This window comes from Saccopteryx bilineata, chromosome 3, assembly GCF_036850765.1.
Source record: "Saccopteryx bilineata isolate mSacBil1 chromosome 3, mSacBil1_pri_phased_curated, whole genome shotgun sequence".
In the NCBI taxonomy this organism is placed as follows: Eukaryota; Metazoa; Chordata; class Mammalia; order Chiroptera; family Emballonuridae; genus Saccopteryx; species Saccopteryx bilineata.
In genome coordinates, this window is record NC_089492.1 from 164,612,163 (window position 1) to 164,638,907 (window position 26,745).

Sequence of the window (26,745 nt, forward strand, 5' to 3'; positions counted from 1 at the left end):
AATGTACTTTTAGAGCACTTAACAGAGTTTTGTTGTTTGCTGTAATAGAAGTAGAGTAGTATCAGTGCTTCTCAGTTAAAACAGTTGTTTCTTTTCTCTTCAGCTAACGTCTTCAGTGAATATTGAATTGCTGAGGGATTTGGGAAAAGACAAGCGGAAGTTTCTGTCACATGGATCCCTTGGGTGCACCTTCCCAGTTTGTGGACGTGGATACACTGCCAAGCTGGAGCGACTCCTGTGAAGATGAATTAAATGCTTCTGATTCTGCAGCTGAAACAGACACCATTAGATCACCTTTTCTTTATAACAAGAAGATCAATGGAAAAGTGATTCTTTGGTAATTCTTTGATTAAATCATATTATTATATGATAGTACATTCTCAGAACTTCTTCCTAATTTCTTTTTCTCAGAATTTCTTCTAAACTTTTTTTTGTAAGCCCTAACATTGTTGAATATTGCTTTGCATAGACATTTGTGGCTCTATTGAGTTATAACTGACGTACAATAAACTGTACATATTTAAAGTATACAATTTGGTAAATTGTGACATGTGTATATACCCATGAACTCATCATCTCAGTCAAGATAGTGAATATATTTATCACCACCAAAATATTTTTGTGTTTCACCTGACCAGGCGGTGGCGCAATGGATAGAGCGTTGGACTGGGATGTGTTGGACCCAGGTTCGAGACCCTGAGGTCACCAGCCTGAGCGCGGGCTCATTTGGTTTGAGCAAAGCTCACCAGCTTGCGCCCAAGGTCACTGGTTCGAGCAAGGGGTCACTCGGTCTGCTGTAGCCCCCTCCCCCTCCAGTCAAGGCACATATGAGAAAGCAATCGATGAACAACTAAGGAGCCACAACAAAGAATTGATGTTTCTCATCTCCCTTCCTTCCTGTCTGTCTATCTGTCCCTCTCTCTGACTCTCTCTGTCTCTGCCACAAAAAAAAAAAAAAAAAAAAATGTGTGTGTGTGTGTCACCCTTGGTAATTCCTCCCTCCTATCCTTCCCTGCCTCTATATCCTCAAACAACCATTGATTCTTCAGTCACTATAGATTAGTTTGCATTTTCTAGAGTTTAAATAAAAGAGAATCATGAACTCTTTTTTCAGTCTGACCCCAGCTTAATTATTTGAAAGTTCAACTTTGTTGTTGAATGTATTAGTATTAATACTTTAGTTTTTATAAAAAGCTTTATTGGGATACAATTCACCAATTATATTGTATAAATTAGTATATCACAAAGTTGTGTAGCCATCACCACAGTCGTTTTTAGAGCATAGTCATCAACTCAAAGTTCTGTACACATTAGCAGTCACTACCCATCTCCCTCACCCCCTTGTACATGCATAATCTCTCAACTCTAGCCAACCACTAAGCTGCTTTCTTGCTATGCAGATTTATCTGTTCTGGACATTTAATATAAATTTAATCCATCATGACTTAGTGTAATGTTTTTAAGATTCATCCATATTGTAATATGAATCAGTACTTCATTCCTCTTCATGGCCAAATAATATTCCATTGTATGGATATACCACATTTAGTTTGTCAGTTCTTTAGTTGATGGACATTTGCGTTGTGTACACTTTTTGGCTATCATGAGTAATGCTGTTGTGTCTAAACTCTTCAGACCAACCACTGCTGGCATTATGAGCATATGAAGGAAGCAAAAGAGTAACATGGTTTTGTTAGTTTCAGGGTCATAGTAATTGTATTAAAGATCTATCTGGGATGCCAGATTAATCTTTCTGAGTTAGGAACTACTTTTCTGCTATTGCTTAAGCTTGTCAGCTAGCAAAACCAATATCATAAAGGGATTGAGGGTAGAATGTTTTGAAAGAAGGAGAAACTAGCTTTCTTATCTCTCTGGTCTTCCCACACTTGTTCTCTATTTATCATTTCCTTAGGAAGGGCGATGTGGCGTTATTGAACTGCACAGCCATTGTGAATACCAGCAATGAAAATCTCACAGACAAGAACCCTGTGTCAGAAAGTATCTTCATGCTTGCAGGGCCAGATTTGAAGGAGGAACTCCAAAAACTTAAAGGTGAATTGCCGGGGTCCAGCCCCGGGGGGGATCCAGGGGTCCCACAGGAGGAGACGACGTTGGAGAAAATCGAGTGAGAGAGCCGAATTCTTTTCTTTCTCTTTATTCTCTAGTTCGCATTTACTGCCAGGCATCTCTACCAAATGCTAGTACAGCTCCTTTTTTATACACACACACCAAGTTACAATTACATGGTATTAATCATTGCTTCTGTTTCACTATGTTCACATGTTTCCAGATAACAGTTAATTTATATCTATAAACTACAAATCAGGTGGCAAATCATTCAAAGTACAATTAAAAAATAACTTGAATAGCGATAACATCGGTGAAAGCTTTTAAAGGATTAGTACTAACTAATAACTCAACTTTACTGTTGTGAGTCAAGGGGCAGAGAGAGATTAACAGACAAAATCATTAGGGAGTAGCAAAGGACCACCGCTTGCTCAGGCAAATGGCCTTGAGTTTATGCCGTGTCCTGACTTTTCTCACAAGATAACAAAAGGCTTGCCCATTAAGAAATTGACATATCATTAAGAGTAACTTTTACTTAAAGATATATAGAATGCACTCGCAAGATAGCTTAGTAGCAACATAATTTCAGAAGACATTAATTGCTATTGCTTCTATGGAAGCCCCCTCATACCTCTCATTAACTGAAGAAAGAATTTTTGGGAAAATATATAAATTTCATGAGAGTGTCTCACTGAGAAAGCCCAGCAACTGCCTTTAGTCATAAAACAAGTCTCTTAACAAAACATTCTTACTAGCCAGCTGCACTCCTATCCAAGGCCACGCAACAGGCCACTCCACTACACTTTACCTAAGATTCTAATGTCTAGTTAAACTTTATTTATTTACTATATTCATATACTAGCTAAGTTTTAACTATATTCTTTCTAACATGATTAATAAGAAGAAATTCTCCTACAAACTTAACCCTTTATGAGGGATATCATAGCCAGCCTCTTATGTTTATGAGCCCAGATCAAGGGGCTTACAGGCTTTTCTGTGGAACTTACACCTTCTGTCTCATTTCCAAAGAAATTACTACAAATCTACAGGGAAAGCACGGTACTATTATCCCTGTGCCACAAATAATAGCACACACCCAGAAAAAGGGGGGATATAAGGCCAGATTAATTCAAAAGATTAAAAGGGGAGGTATCGTTGTGCCTTTCCTTGCGGTGACTTTGTCAACCCACAGCTGTTGGTCTTTACTGCGGTGACTCTATCTTCTTTTGCTGTGACTTTGTCAACCAGCAGTTGTGGATCTTCTTCTGCTGTGACCTAGTTAGCCAGCATTAGTGGATCGGCTCCCGACAGTGAATGAATTTTCTTAGGTGTTTATTGCTCAGGAAACATTTGTTTTGATAGTTGAAGAACTTATTTTTCATTTTATGTGAGAAAATTATGTAGATGTTTTGCTGCTATTGTTAAAACTAAATAAAAACAACTTTTTTTTTTTAAAACAGCTTTTGAAAGCTCCACAGTGTGTTAGAAGCTGAACATTGAGACTTTACTCTCAGTAAAACTTCTCTGCCATGTTCTTGAATTTTGAATTTTTAAAAATGATTTTAGAGAGAGGAAGGGAGGGGGAATGGAGGGAGAGAGAGAGAGAGAGAGAGAGAGAGAAGCATCAATTTGTTGTTCCACTTACAAATGCATTCATTGATTGATTCTTGTTATGTGCCCAACTGGGGATTGACCCTGAAACCTGGATATATCAGGATGATGTGCTAAACAAGTGAGCTCTCTGGCGAGGGCATGAAGATAGATTGTTAATGATGCACTGATGGGCTGGATTGTTCATCCTGTCCCTTTTTTCATCTTTAATACCAATTTTATATATGATTACAAAGTATGATTTACCAAACTTGTAGATGATAGAAAGTTCAGAGGAATAACAGGAAACATTGAGTGGTAGACTAAAAGTTTTTAAATCCCGAATCGTTTGAAAGTATGAGCCAAAAAATGATAAAATTGACAGGGATGAATAAAAAAACCTTCATTAAGTTTAAAACATTACCCAAATCAGGATAGAGCAGTCCAGTTTGCCAGCCTTTCTTATATAAGAAAGTATTTGCTATCTCAGTAAAATGGCTTCCACTCCCTCTTTCATCCAAACAACCTTTGGGTTAACACTGCTCTCTCCTTACTCCCTCATAAAGTCTGTCGTCAGGCTCTAAATATGTCTGAGTCTCTGCACTACCACTTCCTCCAGCCTCGCTTGTGCTGCCATTGTCCCCTGCCTGGACCACAGCCATCGCCTCCCTCCCTGCTGGTCTCCCTGTGTCCATTCTTCTTTTCTTATCTGTTTTCCACACAAGTAAGCATTTGCCTTTTAAATCATAAATCCTTTTTTATTGCTCCCCTGTTTTAATCATGTAGTGGCTCCATTACATTTAAAATAAAATCCAAACTTCTTAGACTGGTCTCCAAGGACTTGTAAGATCTCATTCCCTTTCCTCCAGGCTCATCCCATGTCTCTGTGTCCCCTCTCACCATACTTGAACCAGACTGATCTCTCGTTGCCTTGTCATCCAAGCTACTTATCCGTTTTTCCTGTGCTATTTCCCTTTCTGTCAGTTTTCAACTCTTAAGTCTTTGCTTTCATCTCTTCCTCACAGCATTGCTTCCTTCTTTCTAGACTTGATCAGTCTCCCAGTGGGATGTGCTCCCACCTGTATTGCTTTACTTTTGTCCTCTCATTACAATTGTAATGGTAAATTCTTTACGTAATGACTATGTCTCTATTAAAAGTTGAACTCCATGAGGGCAGGCATGTTTAAGTAGCTGAGGAATAAATGGAAATTCCCTAGACTTTTAACTGAGTATACTCAGAGGTGATAGTACTTTAGTTCTACTGGAAATGCTAATAATGTGAGACTACATTGTTAGAAATACAGTATCAAAATTGAAGGGAACTTGTTATCTTAAAATACACTGTTATATTTATAAGATGTTGTATATGAGCTTTATGGTAACCACAAAGAAATAAAACCGATAGTAGATACACAAAAGATAAAAAGACAGGAATTAAAGCATTAATTAGCTTTTAAAAAATTGCAAAGTAAGACAGCAAGAGAGAAACAAAGGAACTAATAAAAAACCACTCAGAAAACAATGAACAAAATTGCAACAGAAGTCCTTACTTATCAGTAATTACTTTAAATGTAAAAAGATTAAACAAAAAGCAGAGTAGCTAAAAGATAAAAAAATAAGATCCAACAATGTATAACTCACTTTAGCTTTACTGCCACATAGACTGAAAGTGAAGGGATGGAAAAAGATATCCTATGCAAATGAAACCAAAAGAGAGCAGGAGTGGCTGTGCTTATAGCAGATAAAATAGACTTTAGTCAAAATTGGTCACAAGGCACAGAGAAGGTCACTCTGTGGTGAAAAGGGTTTCAATTCATCAGCAGGATTTAACAACTGTAAATATGTTTGCACTCAACATGGAAGCACCTGAATATTTAAGGCAGATACTAAAAGAACCGAATGGAGAAATAGACAGACTACAATAATATTCTGATACCTCATTTTCAATATTGGCTAGATCATCCAGTCAGAAAATTAATAAGGAAACAACAGGCCTGAATAACCCTATAGACCAGTGGTCCCCAACCTTTTTTGGGCCACAGACTGGTTTAATGTCAGAAAATATTTTCATGGACTGGCCTTTATGGTGGGACGGATAAATGTATCACATGATCGAGACAAGCATCAAGAGTGAGTCTTAGGCCCTGGCCGGTTGGCTCAGTGGTAGAGCGTCGGCCTGGTGTGCAGAAGTCCCGGGTTCGATTCCCTGCCAGGGCACACAGGAGAAGCGCCCATCTGCTTCTCCACCCTTCCCCCTCTCCTTCCTCTCTGTCTCTCTCTTCCCCTCCTGCAGCGAGGCTCCATTGGAGCAAAGATGGCCCGGGCGCTGGGGATGGCTCCTTGGCCTCTGCCCCAGGCGCTAGAGTGGCTCTGGTCGCGACAAAGCGACGCCCCGGAGGGGCAGAGCATCGCCCCCTGGTGGGCAGAGCGTCACCCCCTGGTGGGCGTGCCAGGTGGATCCCGGTTGGGCGCATGCAGGAGTCTGTCTGACTGTCTCTCCCCGTTTCCAGCTTCAGAAAAAATACAAAAAAAAAAAAAAAAAAAAAAGAGTGAGTCTTAGATGGATGCAACAGAGAGAATCTGGTCATTTTTAAAAAATAAAATAACATTCAGACTTAAATATAAATAAAATGGAAATAATGTAAGTTATTTATTCTTTCTCTGCAAACTGGTACCAAATGGCCCACAGACCGGTACCAGTCCGCGGCCCGGGGTTTGGGGACCACTGCTATAGACCACATAGACATCCAATAGCACCAGAATACACATTCTTTTCAAGTACACATGGAACATTCTTCAGGATAGATCACATATTGGGCCACAAACTAAGCCTTATTAAATTTATGTCTTTTTAGACCACAGTGGTGTGAAGATAGAAATCAATGACAGGAGGAAAATGAAAAAAATTTACAAATACATGGTAATTAGGCAACATACTTCTAAACAATCAGTGGGTCAAAGAAGAAAGCAAAAGGAAAATCAGAAAGGCTTGAGACAATTGCAAATGAAAATACAATGCACCAAAACTGGGATGCAACAAAAGCCATGCTAGGAGAGAAAGAGCAGTAAGTGCCTACATTGAAAGAAAAGAACAATCTCAAACAGCCTAACTTTAAACCTCTAGGAATTAGAAAAAGAACAGTCTGTGCCCAAACTTAGCAGAGGGGAGAAAATAATAAAGAATAATTAATAATAATTACTTCAGAATAGATTTAACCAAGGAAGTGTAAGATCTGAACACTGAAAACTATGAAACATGGATGAAAGAAATTGATGAAGACATAAATAAGTGGGAAGACATCCTATTTTTATTAATTGGAAGAATTGATATTGTTATAATGTCCATATTACCCAAAATCATCGGTAGATTCAGTCAATTGCAATCAAAATTTCAGTGGCACTTTTCACAAAAATAGAAAAAAAAAAATCACAAAATTTGTATGGAGTCACAGAAGACCCTGAGTGGCCAAAGCAGTCTTCAGAAAGAATAGTGAAGCTGGAGACATCACACTTTCTTGTTTCAAACTATTCTGCAAAGCCATAGTAATTCAAACAGTACAATACTGACATAAAACAGACGCATAGACCAATAGAATAGAATCAAGAGCCCAGAAATAAACCCCTGCATATGCAGTCAACTAATTTTTGACAAGGGAGCCAAGAATAATCAACAGGAAAGAATAGTCTTTTCCATAAATGGTGTTGGGAAAACTGGATAACAACATGTATGTGTGTAAGCACGTATGTGTATACCCATTATATATTGTAAAATACACATGCAATATTATTCAGCCATAAAAATAGGAAAATCAGCCCTGGCCGGTTGGCTCAGTGGTAGAGCGTTGGCCTAGCGTGCGGAGGACCCGGGTTCGATTCCCGGCCAGGGCACACAGGAGAAGCGCCCATTTGCTTCTCCACCCCTCCGCCGCGCTTTCCTCTCTGTCTCTCTCTTCCCCTCCCGCAGCCAAGGCTCCATTGGAGCAAAGATGGCCCGGGCGCTGGGGATGGCTCTGTGGCCTCTGCCTCAGGCGCTAGAGTGGCTCTGGTCGCAACATGGCGACGCCCAGGATGGGCAGATTATCACCCCCTGGTGGGCAGAGCGTCATCCCATGGTGGGCGTGCCGGGTGGATCCTGGTCGGGCGCATGCGGGAGTCTGTCTGACTGTCTCCCCGTTTCCAGCTTCAGAAAAATGGAAAAAAAATAAATAAAAAAAAAATAGGAAAATCCTGCCATTTGCAACAACATGTCTGGACCTTGATGGTATTATGCTAAGTGAAATAAGTCTGACAGAGAAAGACAAATATATTATGATCTCATGTATATGGGGAATATATAAACTGAATTCATAGAAACAGTAAAATGGTGGTTGTTGGGAGATGGGGGTGGAAAATGAGATGTTGCTCAAGTGAACAAACGTCCAGCTATAACATGACTAAGTTCTGAGTATGTAACGTACAGTATGGTGACTATAATTAACAGTTATAAATGTTATATACTTGGAAGCTACTAGGAAAGTAGATCTTAAATGTTCTTACTATTAAGTAAAAATAGTTACTTGAGGTGATAGATATGTTAAATAATCTTACTGCAATTATTTCACATTGTGTGCATATATCAAATCATCATATTGTAGACCTTAAACTTAGGCAATGTTTATATGTCAATTATCCTTAATAAGGCTGGGAGGGAAAAAGAAGTACAGCATCACAGTCAAGAGAGGCTGTTTTATTCTGTCCTGGTAGGACCTTATGGTGTGACTATTCATCTTATTTTATTAGCACTTTTTAAGAGTGATAAACTGAGGTACACCTGAAAGAAAATGCTTCACATGGTAGACATTGTGCAAAACATATTATTTGAAGAAATAGTTTAAAGAGCTAGAGTTAGCATAGAGAAGAGAAGATTTGAGAGCAATATGATAGTTTTTCTCAAATAGTTGGGAAAGTTTTATATTGAGAAAAAAAGGAGGTAATTTTGTTGTGATTCTAGAATTCTTGGTAGGGATATACATGACAATTCAGTCAGAGAAACTTTTCTAAGAAATACACTGCTCACAAAAATTACGGGGTATTTTAAACTTGAATATGAAGTGATAAAAAAGGCTTTTTTTATTAAACAACATCAGAAAAGCAAATGACAAATCAAAGAAAGTTGTTTGATTATGCAAATGAGATCCAAAACCAGCTTTTATTGCATTGGTGAAAATGCACTATACAAAAGGCTGAAAGTACTGAAGTATCTGCATGTTTCCTGATCTTGAAAGTGCACATCCTACAATTTCCCAGCCCTTGCAATGCCCTTGCAACACGATTTGCTTGAAAGCGAAGACTGGAGAGCCATGGGATGTCTTGAAGCTGGCCAAGCACAGAGGACAGTGACAACAGCACCTGGAACATCCCAAAGCGTGATTAGCAGACTGTGGAATCACTTTCAAGAGACTAGCACAGTACGAAGAAGATGAGGGCAGAGTGGGGACAGTTTCTTGCTGCCACTAGACGACGGATATGCACCCAGACCATATGAAATCAGTTCCATCATGTTGGACTGCATGCCTGGCAATCAGTGGTATGCATTTCATTAATCAGTTGAACACCATAGAACCCATAGAGGGTGAGCTGATGAGCATTGTCATTGGACCAGTGATGAATGTTCAACTGTCTTCTCTGATGAGTCACGGTTCAGTCTGCAGTCTGACAATCACCAAGTCTTGTTCTGGTATGAATGAGGAACACGGGAGAATCCACATTTCATGCGAGAAAGGGACTCCTTTGGTGGTGGTGGAATCATGGTGCGGGCTGCCATCAGCGTTGGTGGTTGTACCAACTTCCATGTCATCAGAAACGGATCTCTGACTACTGTCAGATATTGAGATGAGGTCCTGCACCCTATAGTGGAACCCTAGGCTGGAGCAGTTGGAAACAACTTCCTTTTCATGGACAATAATGCAAGTCCCCACCGTGTGCATCTCATTAACAACATGCTTCAGAGGCAGTAATCAAACGCATGAACTGGTCTTCACGTTCTCCTACCTGAATCCCATTGAACATGCTTGGGATGCACTGGGAAGACGTCTGGCAAACCATCCAATGCCTCCCACCACACTTCTCGAGCTGGAGGTTGCCATGGAGCAAGAGTGGCAGTGGATCCCACAAGAATTGCTGGACAGTCTGATCCTGTCCTGCCCCATCACTGTCAGTGTGTTTTGGCAGTCTTGGGTGACCATACATCCCACTGAACAGTCAATGTGTGGCACTCTTGTCCAGTTTGACATGCTTCTGTTCATCCCCACCAGTGTCACTAGCTTACTCAATCATGATAATTGAGTTTGCATCTCTTTGCATAATAGAACAACTTTCTTGGACTTGTTTGCTTTTCTGATATTCTTGTTTAATAAAAAAGTCAAATCCTTTTTTTTAATCACTTCATAGTCATTTTGAAATATCTTCTAATTTTTTGTGAACAGTATAGATCTGTCTAAAAACTGAATGGACAGATTTGTTTATTGTATACAAAGTTTTTTTTGTGTCTGTGACAGAGACAGGGACAGATAGGGAGAGACAGACAAGAAGGGAGAGAGATGAGAAGTATCAGTTCTTCGTTGCAGCACCTTAGTTGTTCATTGATTGATTTCTCATATGTGCCTTGGCTGGGAGGTTACAGCAGACTGAGTGACCCCTTGCTCAAGCCAGTGACCTTGGGCTCAAGTTGGTGAGCCTTGCTCAAACCAGATGAGCCAGTGCTCAAGCCTGCGACCTTGTGGTTTCGAAGGTGGGTCCTCTGTGTTCCAGTCCAACGTTCTATCCACTGCGCCACTGCCTGGTCAGGCCACAAAGGTTTTTTTTTGAGAAAATCAATCTCACATTTGCTCTTTGAATTTAGGAATTTTGTGAAACTGGAGCTCTGTGGGGTTTGTTATTTTGGTAAATAAACAAGGCATAGTAAGAGACAGCTAGATTGACATAATGGTCGGCTTGAAAAAAATCCAGCATTCTCCTTTTTATGACACTGACTTGTTGAATGAACTAAGCCAAGGTGTTTTCTAAGATGTCCCATTTTCTGGATTTCTCTGATTCACCAGGAGTGCCATTTAGTTTTGCTGCTCTATCTCTGCTGTATTTCCTATGAACTGAAAGTTATATATAATGGAATCAAGTGTGGATAAATATTTCATAGGTGACCTTGTGCTGTCTACTTTCTATTGTATCATATTAGAAGATAATGTAAAATCTGAGTGACCCACTAATGGACCATTGCTGACCCTAAGTTGTCTCTGCAGTAGAGTGAAGAGAGTTTGACCTTTTCCTTTGTGCAGTTGTGTTTTATCTTTTGTGACTGAAAAGTAATCGATAGGGTGTTATTTAGGCTCAATGTATGTCCATTTCCTCATCAGATAGTCACACAGTGTTTTTAGCAGCAATTTATAGTCTTTGTCTGAATCAGTAATTTCACTAGATTATGAAGTTATGTTTTCTGAAATCTGTCCTTTGCCCATGCTTACTAGCTGGAGTTCTGCAAAATAAGGCCTTTCCTCAGAAAGGGACACATTATGTGGCTTCCTCTGAATTAAGTTCTGTTAAGGGGCAGAAGAAATGCTTGATGATTTTAATGTATTTTTTTCCAAATAAAGAATTGGTTTATTAGCCTCAAATGGTCCCTTTCTCTTTTTGAGTGTCATTTTATGCTTGTAGCTTTGCATTGAGTAATGTGTGTAATTTACAAGTCAAAGAATTTTGTATCCAAATGTCTGATGGAAAGCAATAGTCCTTACCTTTCCTTCCCAGCTTTCATTCCTGTTCTCCAGGAGTGAATACTTTCAGATCTTTAGGCTCCTTACCTTACTTACCTTCTATTTCCAAATAATATGCTAAGACTAATAGTGGGATTTTTTTCATGTTTTTCAATATCTGTTGACTTATTGTAGAAATTAAAGATTAAATTCGCTTTCATTCTTTCCCCTTTTATATATATATATATACACCTCTCACACATTTTCTTCTCCCTTCACCACCTCCCCAAATTGGTTTATCAACTTTTTATGAAATGAATATTCAGTATTTAACATTGTGACTATTTAAATGTCACTCATGGCTGATTAGAACACAGATTGTTACCAGAACAAGCCAGGATTCCTGTTGCCCATCATCTTTTTTTAGCCAATTTCATGACAGATTGAGTAGGGATAAGAGCATCTTTAAGTCAAACTGCTGCAACTTGCGAAGACAGTGGACTCAGGTCTGGAAAACTGTCTTTAACAGTCTCAGCTGACTGGCCAATTTATCTTTTTTGGAAAATTAGTAGTTCATTACTGAGCATGCAGTCAGTTAATTAACAGGCTGAAGGAGGTGGGGGAATTGGGAGTGCAAGGATGTCCTCCAGGGGGTGCAGGGTGTTTGATTGACTTCAGCTATGGCATAGAGGTCTTCAAGGTGCTGCATCCTTTGTTCCTGGGAACTCATCTGGAAAGTAATTCCTTGCATTCCTGAGAGGAACATAAAACAGAGATCACACACATTGTTCATTAGTCAAGCTATTTGCTTTTTCTTAAGATAACTTACTGAATGTAAAACAGATTTTCTTTGTATAACTACAGGTATACATAGACTAGTCTAGCGACTTTTACATAATCTATTGATTAAAACTAAAAGCTACTATTACTGAAGTCAAATTTCTAACTTTTGGGCTCCCCTATCAAGATTAGTATTTGTTTTGCAGTTATTTTTCCTGTAGATTATTGGTTGACTTATTTAATTATGTTGGCTCTTGAAGTAGCAGGAGCCTTTTTTTTTGTGGAGGGAGAGGGGACCTCGTGGTTCTCAGCATCTGTAGTTCCTTTGGTTTGGGCCTCTTTGTTTTCTGAAAGGACTCTCCCAGGGGTATAAGCCTGAGTGTATATATTTTGGAAGCCAGTTTGGAGCAGAGTATTCTCTGTGTTGCTGAATCAGTTACTTTTAGTTTTCTGACTTTGTGCCTCTTGTGGTTTTGATGATGCTTATCTGCTTCATGTTCTCTTCCATTCTTTTTGTCTCTTTTTTCATACCTAATGTATTGGTTTCACTGTCATCTTGGGAGCAGATGTTTGTGTTCAACCCATATTTTTAACTGAAATTTTTCAATGTTCTTAAAATTTCCTCTGTTCTGTTGTGTTTTTCTAACACCACCATGACTTACATATCCTCCGTTGTTCCCAGGTTGCCGGACAGGTGAAGCCAAATTGACAAAAGGATTCCATCTAGCTGCTCGGTTCATCATTCACACTGTGGGCCCTAAGTACAAGAGCCGCTATCGCACAGCCGCTGAGAGCTCCCTGCACAGCTGCTACAGGAACGTCCTTCAGCTGGCAAAGTATGCGTCCTCCTGGGACACCATGCCAGGCATGGTTAAAACCCTGCCGTTAAACTGACACCTAGCTATGGAAGTCACATTTTGAGGGATTTAGACAGTTTTAGAAGATCTTGAAGATAGAGTTGTTTCCTCAAACTTAGCTGAGTAAAAGCAATGGCTGTGGGTGACTTGAGAATTTAACTTGTTTCCATTTTACTGTGGCCTTTATTTGGAATATATTTCCCTCAAATGATGCAATTAAATTATATATCAATGTCATTAAATACTGTCGTTGAGGTAACTATTATAGTAAATTTGTCGAAGGGACAGGGAAAGAGATGTTAAGCTGCATTTTTAAATTAGTTGTGTGTTACGAGTGTTTTCTGTATAATTTTTGTGTTTTCCGTTTGATCATAGAGAGCTGTCAATGTCTTCTGTTGGCTTCTGTGTCATCAATTCTGCAAAACGAGGTTATCCTTTAGAGGACGCAACACACATTGCGCTTCGTAAGTGGTAACTGGAGTTACTGTGCAGAAACTGGTGTAGTGCTTCGTACATGGCCTTAGGGGTGCTGTGCATAAATTGAGTCTTAAAAAATGTTTTATTACTAGGGAAATAGTTACAACCAAGGAAGATTTGCTGCCGGATCATGGCACCTGGAGGGAAGCTAGTCCTGACAAAGTGCAGAGATCTGAATTTGCTTTCTTGTGTTGACATTTTTACCCATTTGAATAAAGGCTGGGAATATATGCCTATTAAATTTGAAAATGGTACCAAGCTATGAAATATAACCAATGCATTGGGTATTTGAATCCTAATTCAGAATAACCATAACAGCTGCAACAGTGAAATCAAACCGGATTGTATAATATCAGATTCACACAGCGCTTTGCTGTTTCAAACACGGCAGCATTTGCATGTGCTTTTTTAATGTATAAAACCCTGTAGTTAGCTTTCAAAAAAATTGGCTCAGTCATTGTGAGCTATTAATATAACATACATTCATGTATTTTATGTATAATGCAAAGTAGCCTTCAAAAAACTCATAGTCTAGCTATAAAATGCTGTGAGAAGTTTGCCAGTGGAGGCCTTCTCAGAATGCAGAGGAGGAGCAGAAGGTGGAGTTCTACACAAAGGAGATGGCTTTGACTGGGTCTAGAAAACTGAGTAGGTATTCATTCACAGCGTCATGGTGGTGAATAGTATTCTAGTGAAAGGTAACCATGCATGCACAAGTAGGGTGGCATAAAAGTGACATGTTCTGAGTACAGCAGAATGATTTGGCTGAAGCATAGGTATGTGGGGGGAAATAGGACTAAAGGGCAGGGGTAGAGGGGTGATTAATTGAGGTCTCAGTGTGAAGAGCCATGCTAGCAACTTTGGCTCTAACCTATAAGCAGTCAGAGCCATCACAGTGTTTAGTAATAAGAACAGCATCAGATGATAACTCAGGCAAGAGGGGTTACCGTATTTCCCCATGTATAAGACACACACTTTTCCAAAAAATTTGGGGTCTAAAAACTGGGTGCATCTTTATACAGTGGTTGTAGATTTTTTTTTTTACTTGCATTTCCTGCTTTTTCATGCTTGTTGTCTTTGTGCTCGTTGTTTAATGATGAATAAAACTTGAGTTCAATAACTTTATGTAATACAATTTTTTTCAAATTTTGGGCCCCAAAATTAAGATGCATCTTATACATGGGAGCGTCTTATACATGGGCAATACGATAAGTAGACTTGGAAAAGAGAGAAACAAGCGAACAGTTAGAGCTTATTGCCCAAGTCTTTGTGAGCACTGAGAGCCTGAGAGCAGCCGGAAGAGAAGAGTGAATGTCAGCAGTGCCAGCAATGGGATTTAAAGGACATGAAGCCCATTGAAAATGCCAGGTGAAGGAAGGGGCAAAGGAAGTGCCAAAAACGTCAGGCTTCTACCTTGGGTGAGGGGTGAATGTTGGTGTGTAACTGGAGCTGGAATACAGATGAAGGAGCAGGTTTGGGGGTGGGGAAAATGGAGATCAGGTTTGGACATGTCGAGTTTGAGGTCTTTTAGTAATGTGGGCAGATATGCCCAGTAGGTGGGAGGGAATTCAGGTTTTCTGCTCAGAAAACAGACTATAAAGATTTGAGAGCTATCAGCATTTGTGGTAGTACCTAACCAACAAATTAGCTAAAGGAAATATATATGTCAAGAAAATAAAAAATGTGAGGATAGAACCTTGGAGGACAACATTTTTAAGGTGGCGCGTGTGCATTTAGAAACCAAGCTAGAGAAATCTCTAGTAAGTTAAGAATTAAGAGAAGGCCATCAGATCTCATTGTTAGGAAGTTGAAAGAGAAGAATCTGGATAACAGAAGTTAAGAAAAATGTAATTCAGCTTTGGACAGGTGGGATTTTGACCGGGATGAAGGGCTGAGTAGGACATCTAATAATTCAGATTTTCAAATGTTGTGTTACAAGAATTTTTAAAACACGCAATGCTTATTTAGTCAGAGGCACTGACCTCTTTTCTTTTAGGTTGTCCAAAGAAATGACAACAGCCAACATAATAATAGCCATCTGGTGCGAATGAATCAATATTATACCTATTTTTTTTTTTGTCAGATCAGGAAAAAGTATATAGTTTTTAGTATGCTACAGAATTTTAGTAATTAGTTTATGTGTGCCATTAGATGTAAAAGGTTGAAAATCACTGATAGAACTGAATGAATGGAAAGACGGTTGTGCTAGATCATTCTGGTCAGGGAGAACTGCTGCAGACTAGACTAGGGAGACTGGCTCAGAGTTAGCAGCTCCTGTGGCCGGTGCTGGTCCAGGCATGGGCAATGAGGCTGTAGAGAAAAGGAAGAGAGCTCTACTTGCGGGGAGCTCTCATTCTAGTGGATGGCAGGGGGCAGTGAGGATCAACATTAAACAGGAAACTCCACAAAAGGTCTATGGCAGTTGCTCTGAAGAAAAAGAAATCAGGAAAGGCTTTTTAAATAGGAAAGTCTGGCTTGGCTTCGCTGGTAAGGTGTCATTGAGCAGAGTCCTGAATGAAATGAGGAGTCATCCATTATAAAAATAAAACTTAGAAGAATTAGATTTTTCTCATCTATCAGTAACGTTTTTTTAATTGAATAATCTAATCTTTTTTTAGGCACTGTAAGGAGATTCCTAGAGATTCATGGGGAGCCCATTGAAAAAGTAGTATTTGCTGTCTCTGAACTTGAAGAGGTATTTAGCTTCATTATATATGGCATTGTTTAAATTTTATAGATAAGTATTTGTTATGAATAGAGGTGCAAAAGTCTTTAACAGAGTATTAGTAAACTGAATCTAGCAACATACAAAAGGGTTATATACCATCACCAACTGGGATTTGTCTCAGGAATGTAAGGTTGGTTCAATGTACAAAAATCAGTCAAGGTAATGCAGTAGTAGAATAATAATAAAATAAGAATAATAATATAATAAAATATAAAACAATATGATCGTCTCAGTAGATGCAGAAAAATAATTGGATAAAATTTATCACTCTTTCATGATAAAAACACTCAGTAAACTAGGAGTAGAAGGGAACTTTCTTAACCTGATAAACGGCATCAGTGAAAGACCCTAGCTACCATTATACTTAATAGTGAAGTAACAAAAGTTCTCTGCTAAGATCAGGAGCAAGACAAGGATGTCCACTGTCAGCAATTCTGTTCAGTACTGTACTGCTTCCAGTCAGGGTATTTAGACAATGAGAGGAAATACCAGCACCTGGATTGGAAAGAAAAAAAATAGAACTATCTTGATTTGCATATGATATGATCTTATATATAAAAATTCTAATTAAGCCTACAAAAATACTGTTAGAACTAACAGAGTTCAGCAGGGTTACAGGACATGAGGAATATAAAAAATAAATTGTATTTTCTGTACAACCAATGAATAATCTGAAAATAAAATAGTTCCATTTATAATAACATCAAAAAATAAAATATTTAACAAAATATGTAAGACATGTACAATGAAGCTATAAAATACCTTTGAAAGAAAACACCTAAATAAATAGATACCCCTATTCATGAATTTAAAGACTTAATGTTGTTAAGAAGGCAGCATTCCCCAAATTTTTCTACAGAGTCAGCAGAATCCCTATCACAATCTCAACTGTCTTTTTGGTAGAAATTAATATATTGATCCTAAATTTATTATGGATATGCAAGGGATCCAGAAGAGTAAAAACAAAAAAACAGAAAAAACATACCTTTGGAAAAAAAGAACAAAGTTAAAGGACTTACACATAACCTATTTTGAAATGTACTTAAAGTACTGTAATGAGGACTGTGTGGCTCTGGTGTGTAAATAAACGTGGATTGATGGGATGGAATGTTTGACAAAGCTGCCAAGACAGTTACCCAGAAACAATCTTCTTATCAACAAATGGTATTGGAGCAGTTGGATTTCCACATGTAAAACAAAGAAGTTAGACCAGTACCTCACATCACATACAAAAATTAAAAATGGGGCCCTGGCCGGTTGGCTCAGCAGTAGAGTGTCAGCCCAGCGTGTGGAAGTCCCAGGTTTGATTTCTGGCCAGTGCTCACAGGAGAAGCGCCCATCTGCTTCTCCACCCCTCCCCCTCTCCTTCCTCTCTGTCTTTTCCCTCCCGCAGCCAAGGCTCCATTGGAGCAAAGTTGGCCTGGGCGCTGAGGATGGCTCCATGGCCTCTGCCTCAGGCACTAGAATGGCTCTGATTGTGGCAGAGCAACACCCTAGAGGGGCCGAGCATCGCCCCCTGGTGGGTGTGCTGGGTGGGTCCTGGTCAGATGCATACGAGAGTCTGTCTATCTACCTCCCCTCTGCATCACACTTCAGAAAAATACCCCCCCCCCAAAAAAAATGGATATAGGACCTAAGTGTAAAGCTAAAATGTTAAAACTGCTTGAAGAAAACAGAGGTATATATATCTTTATGACCTTGGATTAGGCCATGGTTTCTTTAATATGATATCAAAAGCACAAGCAGCCAAAATAAATATAGATCAGTTGGTCACTTATAATTCAATAATAAAAAGATAACCCAATTTAAAAATGAGCAAAAATTAGTACTTACCCAAAGGAGTTGAAAATTTATGTCCTCACAAAAACTTGCAGAAGATGTTTATAGCAGCTGTACTCTATTTGCCAAAGTTTGGAAGAAAGCAAGATTTTCTTCAGTGAGTGAATAAATAAACTGGTATTTCCAAATAGTGGAATTTAGTTCAGTGCTAAGAAAAAATGAGCTATTAAGCCATAAAAAGAAATGGAGGTAACTAAATATATATTACTGAGGCTCTGGCTGGTTGGCTCAGTGGTAGAATGTTGGTCCAGTATATGGATGTCCTGGATTCGATTTCCAGTCGGGACACACAGGAATAGCCACCATCTACTTATCCACGCCTCCTCATCTCCCTTCTTTTTCTGTATCTCTCACTTCCCCTCCCTTTTTCTGTATCTCTCACTTCCCCTCTCACAACCGAGCCATGGCTCGGTTGGCCCCAGGTACTGAGGATGGCTCCATGGCCTTGCCTCAAGCGCTAAAATAGCTTGGTTGCTGAGCAATGGAGCAACAGCCCCAGATGCGGTAGAGCATGGCCCGATAGGATGCTTGCCGGGTGGATCCCAGTCAGGGTGCATGTGGGAGCCTGTCTCTCTGCCTTCCCGTTCTCACTTAAGAAAAAAAATGTGTATTTCAGTGGTACCTTGAGATATGAGCAGACCAACATATGAATTTTTTAAGATACGAGCTGCGACTCAGTTCGTATTTTTGTTTGAGATCTGAGCAAAATTCTGAGATATGAGTTGTCATTCGGGAAGCTCCTGTTAATTGGTGCGTTGGCACACGGGTCCAGTATCAGCAGCACACCACCAGCGTCTTGTTTTTTCTCACGTGTTACAGAATCAAGTCGAATCTCATGCACTGTACTCGTTCTTGCATCATTTTTGCATTTTTTACTAACTGTTTTTGTGTGCTTCATGGGGCTGAAGTGGTGAGAAGAAGAAGAGAATGATGTCGATAGAAGTAAAGCAAGAAATAATAGAAAAACATGAGCGTGGTGTACGAGTGATTGAACTGGCAAGGCTGTACGACCGCAATACATCTACAATTTGTACCATCCCTTTTTTTTTTTTTTTATAAATTTTTTATTTTAATGGGGTGACATCAATAAATCAGGGTACATATATTCAAAGAAAACATTTCCAGGTTATCTTGTCATTTAGTTCTGTTGCATACCCATCACCCAAAGAGAGATCGTCCTCCGCCACCCTCCATCCAGTTTTCTTTGTACCCCTCCCCCTCCCCTTCCCCCTTTCCCCCCTTCCCTCCCCCCACCCCCCCCCATAATCACCACACTCCTGTCCATGTCTCTTAGTCTCGCCTTTATGTCCCACCAATGTATGGACTCCTGCACTTCTTGTTTTTTTCTGATTCGCTTATTTCATTTCGCATAATGTTATCAAGTTTCCACCATTCTGCTGTAAGTGATCCGATGTCATCATTTCTTCTAGCTGAATACTATACCATGGTGTATATGTGCCCCATCTTCTTTATCCAGTCTTCTATTTTTTTTACAGTGATTAAAAACCTTTAAGCAAACTCTTGGCCAATACAGCAAGAATACATAAAAGAGTAGTGTCCTTAACATGTTCACCAAGTCCAAGTTGGCCCCATCACCATGCCAAATCCCTGAAAAATGCAACCCAACCACAGTTCAGTCTGTTAGGAGCTGTCACAGGGAGCAGGAGTCCAGGAAAAGTCCACATCCAGGAAAAGTCCGCATGGCACTGGAATTGTTGTCACCATTCTATACTTTGCAGCTCATGTCCAAGTTCCAATGACCGCTGCTTCTAGCTGGTAATGATTCAGGTAGACTGGAAAAGCCATTTGCAGCATGCGTGGATATGGAGCTTCTGTTCTTCTCTGCCTGGAGAGATGAGACCAGGTTGCTTTTCCCTGGAGCTCTGCGATTGTGGCATGGTAAAGAGAACCTTGGGATACACTAAGTTTCCGCCACGCGAGTCTCCCTGCTGCCGTTCGCTCTGAGGAGCTGGGCAGCCCTCTCCCTGTTTCCGCTTTTCCTACCAGTCTCTGTGTGGCTTCTTCAGCGTTCCTTGGTTGAAGAGTCCTCTTAGTTTAGTCCAAAGTTGGTTTTTCCAGATGATAGCTCATAAAATTAGTTTGTAATCCACTTTGGTTCTGGGAGGTAGATGTTGGTACGTCCGCCTACTCCAGCGCCATCTTGTCTCTCCCCCAATGTACCATCCTTAAACAAAAGGATGCCATCAAAAGTGCAAATCCAGCGAAAGGAACTACAATTCTGTCCCAGTTAAGGACAAAGGATCCATGAAGAAATGGAGAAGCTTCTGCTGGTGTGGGTGAAAGAGAAAAGAGCTGGCAGGAGACACAGTGATGGAAAATGTAATATGCAAAAGGGCACGTATTATTTACGGTGACTTGAAGAGGAAAGAACCATCAACCTCAAAAGAGGCAGCAGAAGATATGTTTAAGGCAAGTCATGGCTGGTTTAAAAATTTCAAGAAGAGATCTGGCATCCACTCGGTGGTGAGGCATGGTGAAGCTGCGAGTGCTGACGTTAAGGCAGCTGAGGAGTACATTGCATGTTTTGCTGCGCTTATTTCAAAGGAAGGCTGCATCCCCCAACATGTGTTCAACTGTGAGGAAACAGGATTGTTTTGGAAAAAAAATGCCCCAGAAGACTTTTATCACCACAGAGGAGAAGAAGCTGCCGGTCCATAAACCCATGAAGGACCATCTGACCCTTGCGTTGTGTGCAAATGCTAGCGGTGACTATAAAGTAAAGCCACTGCTAGTGTATCATTCCGAAAATCCTTGAGCTTTTAAGACTCACAGATTCTTAAAGAAAAACTGCAGGTTTTGTGGCGTGCCAATGCTAGGGCATGGGTTACGTGGCAGGTTTTTATTTATTTTAATTTAATTTTTTTTTTTTTTACAGAGTCAGAGTGAGGGATAGACAGGGACAGAATGACAGGAACAGAGAGATGAGAAGCATCAATCATTAGTTTTTCGTTGCTCATTGCGACACCTTAGTTGTTCATTGATTGCCTTCTCATATGTGCCTTGATCGCGGGCCTTCAGCAGACCGAGTAACCCCTTGCTTGAGCAAGTGACCTTGGGTCTAAGCTGGTGAGCTTTTGCTCAAATCAGATGAGTCCACGCTCAAGCTGGTGACCTCGGGGTCTCGAACCTGGGTCGGGTCCTCCGCATCCCAGTCTGATGCTCTATCCACTGCGCCATCGCCTGGTCAGGCACGTGGCAATTTTTTATTGAATGGGTAAATATCATCTTTGGACCTGCAGTGAAGAAATATCTTCAAGAAAATAAACTCCCGATGATAGCATTGCTAATCCTTGAAAATGCTCTAGCCCACCCACCTGGTCTTGAAGATGACATTCTTGATGAGCTTAAATTTGTGAAAGTCCTCTACCTTCCACCTAACATGACTTCAGTCTTGCAACCTATGAATCAACAGGTCATTTCCAACTTTAAAAAGCTTTACACAAAGCATTTGTTCCACCACTGCTTTGAGGTGACTGAGAATACAAATCTAATAACCCTTTGAGAGTTTGGAAAGATCACTACAACATTGTGATATGTTTATGCATTATTGACTTGGCATGGCAAGAGCTTACAAGAAGAACCTTGAACTCAGCATGGAAGAAGTTATGGCCTGTTGCTGTTGCAGATAGGGACTTCGAAGGATTCGAACCTGAGTCCGAGGTAGAAGCGTTGGAGGAGATTGTGTCCCTCGGAAAGTCTGGAGATAGATGAGGGTGACATAAATGAGCTTGTTGAGGAACATGAAGAGAAACTCTCAACTGAGGAGTTGGAGCTACAGATGTTGCAACATACGGACCAAGAGATTAGTAGTGAGGAGGAGGTAGAGTCAGAGGAAGTGATTTCTACAAGTGAAATTAAAGACATGATGGCAATGTGGAAGAAGCTTTCAAGTTTCATTGAAAAGAAACACCCAGAAAAAGTTTCAACTGGCCCTTTCAGCACTTTTTAATGACATTAGTTTTCACATTTCCATAACACTTTTAAAGGCAGGCAAAAGCAAACCTCTTTGGATAGATTTTTTTTTTTTAATTTTATTTTTCCGAAGCTGGAAACGGGGAGAGACAGTCAGACAGACTCCCGCGTGTGCCCGACCGGGATCCACCCGGCACGCCCACCAGGGGCAATGCTCTGCCCACCAGGGGGCGATGCTCTGCCCCTCCAGGGCATCGCCCTGCCGCAACCAGAGCCACTCTAGTGCCTGGGGCAGAGGCCAAGGAGCCATCCCCAGCGCCCGGGCCATCTTTGCTGCAATGGAGCCTTGGCTGCGGGAGGGGAAGAGAGAGACAGAGAGGAAGGAGGGGGGGGGGGTGGAGAAGCAAATGGGCGCTTCTCCCATGGGCCCTGACCGGGAATCAAACCCAGGTCCCCCGCATGCCAGGCTGACGCTCTACCGCTGAGCCAACTGGCCAGGGCCGTGGATAGATTTTTATTCAAAAGTCCTGCAAGTGAAAGTGCTGAAAGTGCAGCCAAAAAGGCAAGACCAGGTGATGATTAAATGGAAAATACATAATGTTAAGCTTAGGTTAAGTTTAAAGTTAAGAAAGTGCATTTTTTTACAATTATGTTTTTGTGGTTTCATTTTAAGTAAAAGTACAGTTTTAGTTTTGTTAAAGTAAAGAAAATGCAGTTTTAGTTTACGACGTGTCTACAGTGCCTGCATCCCTTCTTCCCTCCCTTGTCCTCTGCCATTCACGTCTGTTAGCCGCACTTGTCTGCCTCCAAGGTAAGAATACAGTACTAAATAATACTTTTTTTAAATTTCATATATTTTGTTAAGCATTGGTAAACTATATATGTGTGTTTCTTTTTCTTACAGAGACAGAGTCAGAGAGAGGGATAGATAGGGACAGACAGACAGGAACGGAGAGAGATGAGAAGCATCATCAGTTTTTAGTTGTGACACCTTAGTTGTTCATTGATTGCTTTCTCTTATGTGCCTTGACCATGGGCCTTCAGCAGACCGAGTAACCCCTTGCTCGAGACAGCAACCGTGGGTCCAAGCTGGTGAGCTTGGGTCTTCCGCATCCCAGTCTGACGCTCTATCCACTGTGCCACCGCCTGGTCAGGCACGTGTGTTTCTTAATTAAAAATATGACTTTTTTTAATAATTTAGGATGGTTTGGGGATGTTTCACAGGGCTGGAACGGATTAAATCTATTTCAGTTATTTTAAATGTGAGAAATTTGATATACAAGTTGACTGACTTATGAGCTCAGTTACAGAACGAATTAAACTTGTATCTCAAGGTACCACTGTTCTGAGTGAAAGAAGCCAATCTGAAAGACTACATACTATGATTCCAACTATATGACAGACAGTAAAAAGACCCGGGGTTGAGGGTAAGAGAGAAATGACTGGGCAGAGCACAGGATTTTGGGGACAGTGAAACTATATGGTACTAGAACGGTGGTTACGTGTCATACATTTTTGCAAACCTGTAGAATGCAGCACCAAGACTGAACCCTAATTTAGTGAGAAAGAGAAATACAGGAAGGGAGAGAGATTAGAAGCATCAACTTGTTGCAGTATTCTAGTTGTTCATTTATTTCTTCTGATACATGCCTTGACCAGGGTGGGGATTCCAGCTGAACCCCTTGCTCAGGCCGGCAACCTGGTGTCATGTCTATGATCTCATGCTCAAGCTGGTAACCTCGAGGTTTCGAACCTGGGACCTCAGCATCCCAGGTCATTCTCTATTCATTGCGCCACCACTGGTCAGGGAAGACTGAGGTCCAATTTAAACTGAGTGATTAAATGTGACGTTGTAAATTCATCAATTGTGACAGATATACCACTCCAGTGGCTGTGCATGTGTTGGGACAGGGAGATGGGAAATCTGTACCTTCTCAGTTATTTTAAAATACTGAACTGCTCTATAAAAAGTCTTTTTTAAAAAATGGGCAGAAGTTTAAAATAGACATTACTCTAAAAAGATATACAGATGACCAAGAAGCACATGCAGCGATGCTTCACAACATTAATATTAGGAAAATACAAATGAAAAACATTCCACATCTGTAATTCCATAGATAATATGTAGTTACGTATATATAAATGTGTGTGTATGTAAATATGTATGGCTATAATTACATAGCTAATAGCAAGTGTTGGTGAAGATGTGGAGAAATCAGAAACTTCACATGTGTCCAGTGAGAATATAAAATTGTGCAGCTTCTTTGAAAACAGTCTGGCAGTTCCTCAAAAGGTTGTACGGCAATTCCACTCTTAGGTACATATAGCAGAGAATCCAAAACACATGTCCACACAGACTCTTGTACACGAGATATTTATGTCAGCATTATTTGTAATAACCAAAAGTCAATGAAATATTACTGAGCTATTAGAGCGAATGACATACTTCTACATCCCAAAACATGGGTAAACCTTGAAATCATTGTGCTACATGAAAGAAGCCAGACACAAAAGCCCACAACCTATATTCCATTCATATGAACTGTCCAGAATACCAAATCTATGTAGACAGAGAGTAGATTAGTGGTTGCCAGTGTTGAGGAAAGTCAAATGGGGAATGACCTAATAAATTTAGATTTTCTTTTTGGGATGATGAAAATGTTCTGGAATTAGATTATAGTGATGATGCCACAACTTTATGAATATTCTAAAACCCACTGAATTATAATACTTTAAAAGGGTGAATTTTATGGTATGTGAATTCTATCAGTTTTTTTAAAAAGGCTTTAAAGATGATGTCTTCAGTCTTATATATTCATCTTATGTATTTCTACATGAAATGTAGAATGTTACAGGTGACACAGTAACTGACAGATCATGATTTCTTGAATAATTTCTTTGTTTTTCTAAGCAATTCCATCATTCTTTGGTTTCTTACTTTAGTCTTTTTTAGTATAGTTGGGAATAATTGATGGCTAAATATTAAAGTAATTCCTAGGATGAAGAAAGATACAGGAAAAATAAGAGCACTAAATGCTTATAATGTGTCATGGATTTATAAATGAGTCCTGTGAGGCAACCCATGGAAATTATAAGATAGAATGAGTTTCATTCTAATTTGTTTTTGAAAAAGAAAAATTTACCTTTGTTCTTCAGGAAACCTCTAAAGAAGAATAAAAGGCTTGAAATAGCAGTTCTTCACAGAGTTAGAAGCATTAAAAAAAAAAAAAAATCTCAAAAACTAAACCTGTCAGTAGACCCTGATGGCACATGGAGGATTGAGGAGATGGCATCCGAGCCGAATCCTAAAAGACAAATGTTGTTAGGAAGGTGAAGGAGAGGGAAGGGACAGGAGTGGTGGGACTCGGTCCAGGCTCGGTCACCTGAACTGCTGGTACAGGAATCATGTTTAACTAGCAGTGATGTCCTGACTTTAACACAGACCTGACTGTGGGCCCCAGACAGCATCTAGTCTGAGCTTAGAGGAGGTAAGGTCTTGATGGAGGTAGTCTTCACAATGTTTGAACCACTGGGCACTGCAGGTGCCAGCTTCATTACTTCATGAATTGTCGCAGAACATCTTGCTTTTTTGACACAGGCTACTTACCAAAAGCTGCTACCTCTGTACTTCCCAAGATCATTAAAGGAGGAAAGTCGATCGTTGCTGTATCTACCTGCAGATATTGGAAATGCAGAGGGGGAGCCTGTGGTACCTGAACGGCAGATTCGAATAAGTGAGAAACCTGGTGCCCCAGATGGTGAGTTCGACCTTTGAGAAGCTATTAGTGTACCACTAAGATCAAGGCCAACTTAGATGTTTTTAGAGTCTTACTCTTGTTAAGATTTACTTTATAAATGAAAAAAAAATGCACCCACACATATAAATGTCAAGTCTGTGTTAGGCAATAGAAATTGAGAGGTAAATATAACAACATTCTTACCCTTACGAAGTTTATAGTTTCAACAGGACACTGTTGAGACAGTAGTCATGTACATTACCATCTAAAAACATTTTTTTTCATTTTAGCAAGAGAGAGACAGAGAGAGATTGAGAGAGATAGAGAGGAAGAGAGAGGTGAGAAGCATCAATTCGTAGTTGCTTCACTTTAGTTGTTCATTGATTGCTTCTCATATGTGCCTTGAGGGGGGTGGTCCAGCTAGGCCAGCAACCATGTGTTTATGTGGATAATCCCACATTCAAGCCAGCAACCCCGCCGTTCTCAAGCCAGTAACCTCAGGGTTCCAAGTCAATGCTCTGTTTACTGCGCCACTACTGGTCAGGCACCATCTAAAATTTTCAACAATGTCCTCTAAAGCCATACCTAAAATTAAATTCTAAGGCAAGAATACTAGAACTGTTCATTTTGTTTTTTTAGGTTCCATACTCATATAGATTGAAACATTGTAGAGCACAGTAGGATGAGAGGTCCCCGAATCTGTTCTGTATGACAACCAGTACTGACCTTCATGAGTATATGCTTAAGGTTGTAAGTCACTTCTACAGAGGCAGCTTCAGTGCTGGAGATTGCAGCTTAGGAATTACTGTGCGATTCTTGCTGCAAACAATTTTAAATCAGCATCAACTTAAAATCTCTGGGAGACTGCTCTTCTCTTTTTACTCACCAGCACACAGACGTAAATCAGGTAGAGGGAACTGTAAATGATCAAGAAATATCTCTGGACCAAGCTTTGCTGGAGGAATACCCATGTAATCTCAAGAGCCCCCAATAGAACACATGCTTGGACT

General features: G+C 40.1%; 1 protein-coding gene across 2 annotated transcripts in view; it reads left to right on the forward strand.

Moving 5' to 3' along the window:
- Positions 1–26,745, forward strand: part of GDAP2 (ganglioside induced differentiation associated protein 2) — a 90,952-nt gene that overhangs the window by 12,248 nt on the left and 51,959 nt on the right. For both annotated transcript variants that reach the window (XR_010730381.1, XM_066268161.1), the window contains exons 2-7: positions 104–337; positions 1,913–2,052; positions 12,847–13,000; positions 13,397–13,485; positions 16,117–16,193; positions 25,597–25,756. Coding sequence is in view for 1 of the 2 variants with exons in the window: in XM_066268161.1 (XP_066124258.1) it covers positions 171–337; positions 1,913–2,052; positions 12,847–13,000; positions 13,397–13,485; positions 16,117–16,193; positions 25,597–25,756 (787 nt within the window). In the remaining variant the exon portion in view is untranslated. The remainder of the gene's footprint in view (positions 1–103; positions 338–1,912; positions 2,053–12,846; positions 13,001–13,396; positions 13,486–16,116; positions 16,194–25,596; positions 25,757–26,745) is intronic.